Consider the following 13835-nt stretch of genomic DNA (forward strand, 5'->3'; position numbering starts at 1 on the left):
AAGATATTTGCTGAAAACTTAGGATTTTAATAGTCACCCCACTCTAAAAAAGAGTGGATTTGTGACACTGTTTACCTAAAAGATGAAACATCAAAATTGTTTGAAGACATCTAGTTCATACCATTGTTTTAAAAAAACAAATGTTGCAGACTTTTGAGAATATTATATCTTTAAGTACTAAAATTTTGTACAGAAATCTAAGACTAAGCATATTGTGTATGCTACTTTTCACGTGAAAAGTAGATTGGAAGATCTCTTCATTTCATATAAAAATTCTTGAGATACATTTACAAATTCAAAGTCTTCCTCAGAACATCTACTAGAAATATTTCTAAAAGATTTAAGTCACTTTTTTGGTAATTTCTGCATCCAACAGCTACTAAGATGCTTTCAAGATGATCAATGTGAAATTCATTTATTCTCTTTCAACCAAAAGTCAGAAGTCTTCAATACAAGTTTTAAAAACTGAAAAATTTGACCACTGAAAAGAAACTATTTTCTTTTTAGCCAAAATATCAGATATTTTAGACTTTGTATAAATAACAAGCACACAAAAACCCACCATATTTTATTTTCGATATGGCATCTCAAGTAAAGTAGAATGACAACAAACAATCCTTTGTATTGAAACTAAAAAGTTGTATGCGTCTCATTTCCTTAAAGTTGCACATTCTAAATGCACTGCTGGCATTCTTGAATAAGATTAACAAACATTCCTTTTCACCAATTTCCTTAATTTCTCCCTACTGCATGAGTTTATATTATACAAGAAAATCTCTTCTATGACTTGAAATAGAGAATTACAAAACCCCACAAATATACAGCCTTTAGAAAAATATTCTCTGCCCACTTCTTATGTGTCTTAATAAGCTTAGACATTTTAACACCAATCAATTTTATGGCTTATGCTTAAATTTAATGCATGACCATAAGCTCCCCGGGATCGAACAAACTGGCTGGCAGTTAACAGCTCCAAAGAATGACACTATTCCTGGCATTCTTAATTCTGAAATTTCAAAAGAAAAGTATTCATGTGGCCTTTGAAAAAACTGGAGATAGCTCTATTTAAAAAATACAGTCACCATAAATAGGCATGAGAGAAACAAATAAGAAAATAGATTATGTTTTATCTTTGTAAGCTTGTTCCATTTCAAAATGTGTTCTTTAGGGCAAGGGAGATTTCCTGTACAAATAAAACTAGGCATTTGTTCCCTTTGCTTTGAAAAATATTTACAGTGCATGCAACTACAAACTGAAAGTTTACACCTGCTTATATTGCTGGTCAGTGATAGAGACAAACAAGAATGCAAAAGTGCTTTTTTTCATTCATCTAAGCATCATGCTTTCTTTTTAGGGTGAAGTTGTTGAAAATCAACTATGGAAAAATTAGAAAACATAATGAATGAACTTCAGCCCTGTGTAAAACATCACACAAGATGCCAAGGTATTACACACTGGTTGTGATAAAAACTGTACATACATATTTTGTGCATCCTGAACAATTCAAAGTTTACATTATAATTTGTTTATCCCTTAAAAAGCTGAGTTGAGAAGTCCTTTTGTTTTTCTGTCCTTTGACAGAGAAAAGTTAACTGATACAGTTCATGAAACTTTTTATAAAATTCCTTGCTCTGAAGTTTTCATCCATGTTTTCCACTTGTAGCCCCACTTGGAATCATCACTGTTGAGCTGGTATTTTCACACCTTTGCTGACTAGCATCATGACATGTCACACTCTATGTCACAGCAGTCCACAGCAATGGGAAATACTGAGTTCTGTGAGTGAGTCCACTTTGGTGTCGGTGTGAAGGTCATCTGTTTCACCCAGCCATGGTGTCCCTTATTTGATCCACTCGAACAGCTAGGTCCCTAAAAGAGGGACGCTGATTTACATTATTGTTCCAGCATTCTGTCATAATCATATAGATCTGTGAGAGAGGAGGTAAGACAAAATTACAACCAGTACTTCATGCCATATGGGTGAAAGACATGAATATGAAATCCCAGTTAATTTTCTTATTAGGACATGTGTCTTAGCCAAGCCTGGATCTATTTTCATCTGTTTATGCTCTTTCTCTAAAAGCTCGGCGAATTAAATTCCAGAAAGTGACCTGAACTCCTTGAGTAAAAATAAATAAATAAATGTGGAGATGGAAAAAAAAAACGTTGTTACCTCATCTGGACATCCATCTGGTCTTGGTAATCTCCCGTTGTTTTTCAAGAGTTCTATTAAATGGAATACAATCATCTGTCCCTGTTTGTCATTGCCAATCATGCGCATGAACTCCTGAAACACAAACCCACTCTTTAATTAGGTTCTGGTTTTCTTCTTGGTATATTCAACCTGAAACAGAATTCTTTCTCGAACTTCTTTCCCAGTAAATTGTTAAATTTAGTGCAGATATACTTTGATATGGTGGGTCCCTTTTAAAAAAAAACAAACTACTTTAACCCCAAATTTCCTTCCAGTCACATGTCACAAAAAAACCACGAAATGTGGAAATTGTATAATGCCATCTCTATGACAGTTAGCAAACTCAACACAAATTCCTTGACGGGGACCCATGTGAGTGAAAGAGATATTTACTTTGGGTTTTCTTGTTGCTTCAACACAGGACATCATATTTTAGTTGAAATAAAGTATGGCGGCCAGCACTGTGGTAGGGTTGATTCAGCTGTCAGGCTAGGCTGCCATGCTGGGGCTCATGAGTGCTGGATGGATGCTGCAGCTCCACCTGCCCAGCTCTCTGGCTACTGCATCACAGAGGCAGCAGGTGATGACTCGGCTGCTGTGTCCCTGCTGCCCACATCGGAGACCCAGCTGAAGTTCCTGGCTGCTGTCTGGCTTAGCCCTGCCTGTGTGGCCAACTGGGGAGTGAACCTGCAGGTGGAGGATCTCTCCCTATTTCTCCCGCCACTCCTTTTCTGGAACTTTGCCTTTCAAATAAATAAACTTAAACAAGTGTAAAACAGGAAATAGAAAAATACATAATTATTATCTTTTAAAGATTTATTTACTTTTACTTGGAAGAGTTACAGAGAAAGATCCACCATCTGCTGGTTCACCCTCCAACTGGCTGCAACAGCCAGAACTGTGCTGTTCTGAAGCTGGGAGCCGGGAGGGTTTTCCTGGTCTCCCACATGGAGGCAGGGACCTAAGGACTTGAGCGATCCTGTGATGCTTTCCTAGGCCTTAAGCATGGAGCTCTATGGGAAGAGGAGCAGCTAGGACTCAAACTGGTGACTATAAGGGATGCCAGCACTGTAAGTGGAGGATTAGTTTGCTATACCACCATGCCGGCCCCTATAAAATTAATACTTGGGCATAACTTAATATAGAGAGGAAAACTGTATGTCAACAACAAGCCAGAGAAATATTTACAAATACATGATTTTTATACATTAAATAAGAGAGCTCTTAAAATTGACTTTAAAATCACCAATATCAAAATAGGTAAATCACAGGAGAGACAATTCTTGTACAAGCATATTTACCCACTTAACATACGCATACCTAACCCTACTACTAAGAGAAAAGCAAATTAACATAAACAACTTTTCTTCTAACAGTTTAGCAAAAATGTATAAAATATAATGATAAATGATGGAGTGTACATCTCTTTGCACTGCTATCGAAATCGAATCCAGCACAGCTTTTCTGGAAAGCATTCTAAAATAACAAAAAATATTTACTATGGTTCAAAATCTTTCCTCTATAGTTATGCTATAAGATCATAATCAAAGATAAATACATAAAAAAGGATATTTACTATGTTCATTGAAGTATTACTTAAAAGATTGAAAATGGAAATCAATGTACAAACATATATCCTTATGATAAAATGTTATTTAACAATGAGATCATATTTGCAGCAGATACGTATTAATACAGCAAAATATCCATGCAGCAAATACATATAAACTATGCAGAAATATAATGAAATAAGACATGAAGCTGAACAGTATAATTTAAGTTTTATAAGAAATATTTCTTCATAAAATTTAACTTTTATTATTTTAAATAAAGACACTTGGAAGATAAAATACTAGATTATTAAAGTGATTATCTCTGAGTAATCGCATTAGATATAATTTTACATATTTATCACATTAAAAATTCTACAATGAAGAGGAAAAACATTAGTATAAAAGGCTTATTTATGTTAACATATGCAGTAATTGCTAGAATGAATAAGTTTATTGAATTGACTAAACATATTAACAAAATATACTAAAGAAACAGTGTTACAAACTCATCTTTATACGTTTAAATTCATTTAATAAACCTAGAGTTCTTTAGTTAAAAATCGCCTCTCAAAAAGTCATGAGAAACCCTAAAATGATCCCTAAGCTTATTGTTATATTTTGGATAAAGTCTTCTGATTTATTAAACGAAAGAAGGAAAGAAGAGAGAGAGGGAGAAAGAGTAATACAAAAACACACTAACCGCTGGTGGGCTTTTACTCTTTTCAATATACGTGAAAAGTTCATACAGGACCACTCCAAAGCTCCAAACATCAGAGGCGACAGAAAACTTGCTCTCGGTCAGTGATTCCGGAGCATACCTGCAACAGAGAGCACCCAGAAACAGGCCCGTGACTGGCTGAATTCCGTTCTTGCCTGCAAATCACTGGATCATAATATAATAGAATCGTATATAACTGAGAAAACAAATGACTCTAACTACTGGTAATAAACTCTTTTTTGAAAGTCTAAATTCTTTATTTTCAATAAAGTTGGAAAAGATTCAATGAAACTGCCATCCAATACAGCCTTTGATGGTAGATCAATGCATACTGTTTATGGGCATATCTTGGAATCACAAACTGAATGACACTGACATGAAACAGAATTGCTTCTGGTATTACCTAGTCATATATACACATGTTTATATAAACATGTTTTCTCACTTTACAACTAAGGAAACGTAAGACACAGAATTAATGCTGAGCCTTGTCTCATGGTAAGAATAGATACTATCATCATCCATGGATATATGCACTTGTTGCGGTGGGGGGGGTTCCTCCATGCGACTCATTTCATAAGAAATGTATCAAAATTTTCGGTATCATCCAAATAATATTTTTAATGAAAATTCAATTCAGAAAAAAAAATGTGAGCAGGTACGCCGTATGAGCACCAGTTCATGTTCCGGCAGCTCTACTTCCCATCCAGCTCCCTGCTTAACGGACCCGGGAAAGAGGCAGAGGAAGGCCTAAATCCTTGGGCCCCCGCACCCACGTGGGAGACCCAGAGGAACCTTCTGGTTCCGGCTTTGCTCTGGCCCAGTCTGGCTATTCTGACCACTTGGGAAGTAAACCAGCGGATGGGATCTCTCTGTCTCTTCTCCCTTTCCAGGTGAGGGTGACTTGCAAAGAAATACATAAATATTCCAAAAGGTTACTTCTAGCTGCAACATAAAAAATGTATAAGATACAGCATATAAAAATATTCCACCAATGACTGAGTTCAAGCAATGGTTTAGAAAGCTTAGAAACACAAACTTCAGGTACAAGATCATCTGGGTTTAAAAGTTAGTTCTATCATTTATCACTAATGTGATGTCAGGTAAGTTATTCAACCTATGTCCCGATTCTCTCAGGCTTACAATGGAGATGACAACTGTTATGCTCTAAGAGTTGAAATGGGTGCTAAATGAGATAATCTAAGAAATACATTCAGTCCAATGAAAGCAATGAAAAACACTCTTATTATAAATATAGACATGACAAACTACTCAATAACAGTCAAAACCTGAAGTTTGTGCTCTAAAATTTCACTCTATTATATTGAAACACGCTGTACTCACCAGAATATGGGACTTTCCCCAGGTTCTTTCACTTTGTAGTATTCTTTGTCTTGAGGCAATACTTTAGTTAACCCAAAATCTCCAATTTTAACTCTGTTCTCATTCTCTACCAATATATTTCTCGTTGCTAGGTCCCTGTGAATATATCTTTTTGTGCCAAGATACTCCATACCCTGTGGACAAGATGTTTTTCTTTCAGCTAGTTTTATAAAAATGGAAGGGATCTTACCACTATTTGCTCCCTGTTTATCTATTTATTTATTTATTTAATCGAAGGAAAAAAGTCTCAGGGATTTAACAGTTAGTACAGCAGGACATTCGTCACCTTGCATATTTGAAATGTGTACTGCAGCAGTTTCTTGTGGTCAATCCTTTCCTTATGTTTTTGGAGATAGTCCCGTAAACTTCCATATGGTAAATACTCCATAATTAATCTCAGATTACGCCGACCTTTAAACATACAAATGAGGAAACATTTTTCTTATGAAGTATTTAAAAACAACCATACCTAAATGACTGAAAGGTAGGTAAAACCTGAGCCAAAGATGACAAAGTTTTATAAAAACTAAAGGTGATACAGGAGTGAAGAGCATGGGCTTTCTGAATGAATAAGCTTTAAAAGTATTCATGTCTTAAGTCTTCTAAAACTTCACGTTTAGTCTTCTATAAGCAAAGCAGAAGAAGCTAATGGAGAAAATTTCTCCTCATTTATATAGAACAAAAAGCATCCAAAGCATCTAACTTCAACATGTTTTATAGAAAATGTGAGCAAAGAATTTTTCTTTTTATTAAAACTTAGTTTTTATTTGGAAAGCAGTGTGACAAAGAGAGAGAATGGAAGAGAGACTGATCTTCTATCTACTTGCTTACTCCTCAAACATCGGCAACAACCAGACTGGATTGGGCTAAAAGCAAGAACCCAGAACTCCATTCGGGTCTCAGTGTGTGGGGCAAGGGCCCACGCACTCCAGCCAACACCTGTTGCCCCTCGGCGTGCACACTGCAGGAAGCTGGACCAGAAGGAGAGGCAGGTCTTGGACCCAGGCACTCCAACACCGAATGTGTTCAGCCCATGCAGTACATTAACCTTTCCCAAAAAACTTAACATCCTCTTGGTAAATTTAATAGAACAGGAGATACAACGATTAACCAACCAGCCAAAGACTTCTAGTAGTTACAACCCATGAACATCAAACACAATCTTCAGTCACACAGAAGGGATCTCTTGTGGGCACTGGGGTTTCTAGTGCCAAGGGTGCCAGAGACACACCTTGAGTGTGAAACTGCTCGGTGGGCAACGTACCAGCACTGTAGCACACTCCTTTGTACTTGACAATGTTGTCATGCTGCAGAGACTTCAGGATTTCAATTTCCCTTTCGAAGTCTCGGAGATGCTCTTCAGTGCTGTGCTGGAGCTTCTTGACAGCCACCACCTCTCCAGTGTTGTCCTGCAGAGGGTCGTACCGGCACATCTCCACACTCCCAAAGTTACCCTAAACAGCATGCCCGTTAGCACGGGGAAAAAAAAAACAATCATAAAGTAAATCCCAGTAGCTCGAGTTATCAATGCTATGCCAAACAACTTATAAGAATTAAAGGAAACACTTTTTGAATGAGTGGATGGAAAAAACCCATAAATGTAATTTCCTCAGAAGCATAGGTTCAAATGTAAATTAGTACAAGAAGGCATTGCAACAAATGAACATTCATTACTAAGATGACCAAGCCACATGAACTTGCTCCTTTTGCAGAAGCAGCTTAGTGTTTGCTATGCGATCAAAACAGCAGCCATCCATAGGAATTTAAATTTTTATTTTCTTTATATCTTAGTGGCACAGTAAGTGATTTCCCAAAGAAGATAATAACAGAAGATAGTCTTGCACCTGAAGCATACACCAAATCCCATGTGCATGTGGGACAGTGGGGGCACCACAGACACATGAATGGGGAAACAAGGGCTCTCATCTCACATTGGCTAATATCTCGCTATGTGACTACAAGCAACATTCTAGAAAGCATTTCCTATGGAGTGTCAATAGATAATTGGATGCAAGTGGGCATGAGGAGACTTGCATAGCTTAATAAATGCTGTATGTATTTCTTACTACTGAAATGGGTGCTATCAGAGTAAAACTGCAACCAAACCCATCAGACAATGCCGAGTGTTCTCCACCTTCCAGCATTCATATACTCTCTTACAATGTCCTCTATTTGGGCCTGGGCCACATTGATACTTACTTACTTGTAATGAAGCGAATATGGAAAGACTGATGAAATGCTACTCTGAATTAGGTTCTAAAAAGACCTGGCTTTGGGTGTGCTCTCAGCTGCCAGGTTGTGAGGCAGCCCTACACACAGGCCCACGTAAGTGAGCTTGGGCTCTCACTTACTACCGAAGACACCAGGTGAGACAGCAAGCACTGTGAGTCACCTTGACTAGAGTCTTGTAAGGGACCCTGGTTTAGAACAACCCACCTGTCTTATTTTAAAATTTCTGACTCACAGAAACCAAAGACAGTAAGTGTCTATTACTTTCAGCTATTAAGTTTTAGAAGCACTTGTTATTCAGTAATAATAATTGAACATGTAATTAGATGGGCCTGATTTGTTTCTTTGTGACACTGCTATAGCCGTTTAAACATTCCCAAGAACATTTTATAAACAAGAAACACCAGCTAAGTATTAATACAACCAAGCCAATTTGTAATATAACCTCCAAAATTTAGTTCCGTTAAAACTAGGTTGGGATATTGTACTTAGCTTCAAATTCAAAACGAGGTCTTCATATTGCATCCAAGCCAAAACCCAAGCTTAAGGGCCACCTAGTACCAAAATCTTACCCTAGCAAGCTTAGTGGAAGGAGGGAGCTTACCATTATGGTTGGGCCTGCTCTCTTTTTCTTACAACATGTAGGCTGCACATGACTGTGAGTTTTAATAAAGACTACTACTTACCATGGTTGATCAATATTCTAGATCCTAAGCAACTATATTATCTCACCCTGAGATTACTAGAAAGCAAAAGGCACAGAGAAAGGCTTACGTGTTCCTTTCTCTGCTTCACTGACTCACTCACAATGAACTACAAATCCTCGCTAGCAAGGAATGCCAGGATCAACTGCTTCGGAAAATACCGCCTGATGTATCACTCTCTTAATGTGGTCAATGCTCACTATTTGTTAAAGGCTCTGAGAAGTTCTTCTGTAAATTTATTTTATTTTATTATTTTGGCTTATTTTACTTTTGAAGAGTCACTTTAATTTCACCTAAAAGGCAGAGTTACAGAGAGAGGGAAAGACAGGGAGATCTTCCATCCCCAGTTCACTCCCCAGATAGCCGCCATGGCCACAGTGCAGCTGATCCAAAGCCAGGAGCCTCCTCCACATCTCCCATGTGGGTGCAGGGTCCCAAGGCTTTGGACCATACTTCACTGCTTTCCCAGGCCACAGGCAGGGAGCTGGAAGGGAAGTGGAACAGCTAGGACATGAACCAGTATACACCTGCTGACACAGGTGAAAGATCAGCCTACTACACCATGGCAGCAGCCCCAAAAGTTTTATTTAACACAGCATTTGTCAAACATGTAACAATTAAACCTTTTTTATATATACTTTAAAACTTTAAACACTTTTATAAACACTTTAAAACTGTGGAAAGTAGATTTTAGAGACTCTCCACAGCTTTTTCTCCCTGAAATAAAATGTTATAAGCCTCTACTCTATTTGAGAAACTTGTGACAATTACCTTGCCAAGTTGCTGCAGAAATTTCAAGTGTCTTTCTTCAAACTGTGTAGGGTCCCTGTCTTCAAAAACACCAGAAAACCCCAGAGCACCTATCCTCATGTTTGGTAACATGTCACTTTCAGTTAATAGTTCATAATCTGGAGAGAGAGAAAATACTATAAATTGGCTAACATAGTCTCTGGGTTAAACTGATACACATTCAAGCTCATCGTGACAGAACGAAAGAAACACTAAATGATCTAGGGAACCTTACATAGCTGAGCTTATATTAATGAGAGTTGTTAATCATTACTCATAACCTGGTAGACTTTGGGGAAAGATTTTGCAGAGAATAAATGATTACTTTCTCAAATAGGTAGCTTCAATATTCAGAGCTGCCTATGGGTTTCTGTGGTGTGAACATAGAAGCGGGAAATACCACAGGTCACACACGTGCAGACTGAGTTCAGTATCTCACAGGAGCAGAGATCAAACAAAAACAAATGACCTCATGCTTATAACTTCAACGATAAAATGTACGGGAACTAGCTGTAACAAGTGGAAACAGCCTGATTCTAAAAAGTCAATTTAGCCAAACAAACATGAGCAGCCAGATAAACTCATTAACTGGCAAGCCAAAATTGTTACTAAAGGAGAAAGGGCCCCTTTAAAAACTGGAAAAGAACGTGAATCAGAGAGAGTATGTGGAAAACATGAGAGGTCCTATGAACATAGAAATTAAGAGAGCTAAAAAAAAAAATACCGGGCTTACTTGCAATGGATTGCAAAATTCGCTAACACAGAGCGACAACAAGGACAGAAAGATGGCAGGGCAATCGACACGTACCTGGGGTAAACAAGCTGTTAAGATCCCGTATGATGGCTCTGAAAGAAGGCCTGAAATCTGGCTCATAATCCATGCAATTATTTATAAGGTTTGCCAATTCTGTCCACTTTGGTGCAGGAAGTTGATGCCTATCTTCATAAAACTGTAGTTTCTACAGTTAAAACACCAAAAGCGGAGAATAAATTGTGTGTTTCATCAACTTGCTTGTTACAAGTAGATGAGATGGAAGGTATCAACTCATGTGAAAGAACTATGAAGGGCCACGAATGAGTCCCAAGCCACAGCCTGGATGAACTTACTCGCTGGGAGTCCAGGGCACTCAGAGGCTTATCTCCTCCACTGCAGATCTCCCACAAAGTGGTACCAAAGCTCCATTTGTCTGTTGTCAAATTGAGATTTTTAGGATTTTCAATGCATTCAGGTGGCACCCATGGTATTCGCTCCTGAAGAACTTTTAGATGATACAGAGTATGCGTAACTAGTCTCAGAAGTAAACAGTTTTCAAGCACGTTTGAATAAGCCAGTATGAGCATGTTTGAACAGCTTCAGGGCTAGACGGGACCTGAGACAACCTAATTCAATATGTAAGCCTTAAAAATTATGACAATGTGGGGGCTGGCACTGAGGTATAGTGGGTAAAAGTGTGTAAATCCATCCTCTGTGATGATGGCATCCCATGTAGGCACCAGTCCTGGCTGCTCTGCTTCCAAACTAACTCCTTGCTAGGCCTGGAAAAGTAGTGTTTTCCGGCTCAAGTTCTTGGGCCCCTGCAATCATGGAGGACACCAGGAAGAAGGTCCTGATCTGGCTGGAGCCTGGCCAGCTCTAGCCATTGCAGCCCTTTGGGGAGTAACCCAGAAGGTGAAAGATTTCTCTCAGTCTCTCCTTTTATATCTCTTCCTTTCAAATACTTAAATAAACCTTTAAAAATAACAATACTGGGCCTAGCACAATGGCCCAGTGGCTAAATCCTCGCCTTACACATGCTAGGATACCATATGGGCGACGATTCATGTTCCAGCTGCCCCACTTCCCATCCAGTTCCCTGTCTGGGGCCTGGGAAGGCAGTGGAGGATGGCCCAAAGCCTTGGGAACCTGCCTGCACCTATGTGGGAGATCCGGAAGAAGCTCATGGCTCCTAGCTTCGGATCAGCTCATCCCTGGCCATTCTGGCCACTTGAGTGAACCAGTGAATGGAAGATGTTTCTTTTTGTCTCTGTTTCTCTCCTTAACTGTGATCCGCCTTTCCAATAAAAATAAATTAATCTTAAAAAAAAAGACAAAACAAACTTGTAAAGACTGAGTCATTTCCCCAAAGTTACACAATTTGTTAGTATTAGGGTCAGAATTACAATTCTGTACAATTAATTCTGAAATAATTAAATATCTTCCCATTAACTCATAGCGTCTCAACCAGCATATCAATTTCTCTACCTCTTCCTTTGACTCTGCCTTTGAAAAAAAAAGTTCTGTAAAACTTGGTTTACTTTTCTAAGTTATGTGAAAACTTTTGCCATTAATCAAGAGATTCAGGGAACTGCTAGTTCCTTTCTTCTGCACCACATGAATACATTTTCTTCACCTCCCATTACAAAGAATCATTAAACATTTTTGAGAAAGCCATGGATTGGAAGTAGGTGTCTGCATGTTCCCAACAGATCAAACCAACATAGACTCTAAGCTGGTTGCACAAGTGGTTTGCAGAAGGTCCTTTAGCCAATTAATTGATTGGCCCATAAACAACTAGCTAAGCTGTAACACTGACTAGTTGATTAACTGGACTGTTGCCAATTAATAATTTTTTTTCTATGCTCCACTTCTCTCTCCTTCTAAATGCTGCCTGACCACGTTGCTGTTGCTGCAGATTCTTTGAACTTGTTCTGGTTCAGGAAGCTGCCCAATTTGCAAATCATTTTGTTTTATTTTGCTTTGCTCAAATAAATTCTACTAATTTAATTCTGAAGAATTTTTCTTCTTTAACAGGGTAGATTCTCACAAACAGACGTAGGGCCCTAGGGAACTTTCTGACTCAAGTCATTACTTTATTGTAGCTGCCCTCAGTGTCAGGTAAGCCAGCCAGCTTAAATCCTATCAGCTCAAACAGGATACCATACTATTGTACCAATGTACCCAAAACCTGATAATTTAGATTCTAAAGTTATAACATTCTACTAGAGAAATTAAGAAAACGAAATGTAACTATAATATAGTTTAGACCAAAAAAGGAAAAAAACCTCTCCATTCTCAACTTTCATTGAAGTGTGTACTTTCAACTTATTGTGTTAAATGGACGATCAAACACAATAGAAACTTTTTAAAAGTTTGTGTCACAGCTAAATAATTAAATGGGAATCTTAAGCCAGATAATGCATTATCTCAAATTTTATTTAGTGATAACCAGAAAGGAAATTTTAGATGACTTATTTGGGGCTCAAATAACATTAAAACTCTCCCCATAAAAATGGATAAAATTCTATTTTCCATTCATAGTTAGGGGTTAGAACTGTTTTGTTGTTTTTTTTTTTTTAAAAAAAACATTCCACAGGCCATGGTGGCAAAAAAAGGACAGATATTAGAATATAACTGCAAATTACACTATCACTATGCTATAACTATAAATTACACTGTTTAAAGTGATAGCTAAGAGACCAGCATTGTGGTACAACGAATTGAGCCACCACCTGCAATGCTGACCCACTACCTGCAATGCTGACCCACTATATGAGTGTAGTTCAAGACCCAGCTGCTCCAATTCCTATCCAACTCCCTGCTAATGTGCCTGGGAAAGCAGGAGCAGACGGCCCAAGTGGAAAGATGGCCCAGAAGAAAGTCTGGGCTTCCGGCTATTGTAGCCATTTGGGGAGTGAACCACGGAATGGAAAATTCTCCTTTCTCTTTCCATATCTGTAAATACTTCAAATAAATACAAACAAACAAATCTTTAAAAAGTGACAATTAAATTTTGTTATTGATAAAGAACATAACAATAAAAAGAGTCTGAGGAAAATTACAACATATTCTTCAGGTTACTTGCCAAATATACTTGAACAAAATTAAGTACAATCCCTGTAGTACTTACTGTCCTTCGGCAACACTGTAATACTGATGCCAGGATCACTGAGTTTGATAAAAGGAGAATTCCTTGTCTTCCTGTCTTCCTCTCTGATAAGCAGAATATTTTTGGCACACACATTCCCATGAATAAGGTTTTTTTCTTCCTATTAAAGTTAAATGCACAAATATTAACCCGCAGATATTCCAGCATTGGAAAGGGACAAGACATTTAGAGATTACAAGAGGAATGTCAAGTAAGGCAGTAAAACAAATATTACTTGGGAAGCTTTGGGATAATAAAAGGAAATTTTATTACACTTTCCTGTTATGTACTTTAAGTGAAAAAATAACAGCTACTCATGAAGAAATGAATGAGTAAATTAATAGTTGCCAGTATCACTTC

The 13835-nt window shown here is 37.9% G+C and overlaps 1 protein-coding gene across 4 annotated transcripts in view; it reads right to left on the bottom strand.

Annotated features, from left to right (window-relative positions):
* Positions 1–1094: 1094 nt before the first annotated feature.
* The window catches only part of JAK2 (Janus kinase 2), a 76701-nt gene continuing 63960 nt past the window's right edge, over positions 1095–13835 (bottom strand). For all 4 annotated transcript variants that reach the window (XM_058657321.1, XM_058657320.1, XM_058657318.1 and 1 more), the window contains 10 exons: positions 13458–13596; positions 10678–10829; positions 10379–10529; positions 9553–9689; positions 7113–7302; positions 6135–6259; positions 5810–5982; positions 4448–4565; positions 2174–2287; positions 1095–1928 (listed from right to left, as the gene is read on the bottom strand). In XM_058657321.1, coding sequence (XP_058513304.1) covers positions 1821–1928; positions 2174–2287; positions 4448–4565; positions 5810–5982; positions 6135–6259; positions 7113–7302; positions 9553–9689; positions 10379–10529; positions 10678–10829; positions 13458–13596 — 1407 coding nt within the window. In that variant the 3' untranslated portion in view covers positions 1095–1820. The remainder of the gene's footprint in view (positions 1929–2173; positions 2288–4447; positions 4566–5809; positions 5983–6134; positions 6260–7112; positions 7303–9552; positions 9690–10378; positions 10530–10677; positions 10830–13457; positions 13597–13835) is intronic.

This window comes from Ochotona princeps, chromosome 31 (genome assembly GCF_030435755.1).
Source record: "Ochotona princeps isolate mOchPri1 chromosome 31, mOchPri1.hap1, whole genome shotgun sequence".
NCBI classification, from domain to species: Eukaryota; Metazoa; Chordata; class Mammalia; order Lagomorpha; family Ochotonidae; genus Ochotona; species Ochotona princeps.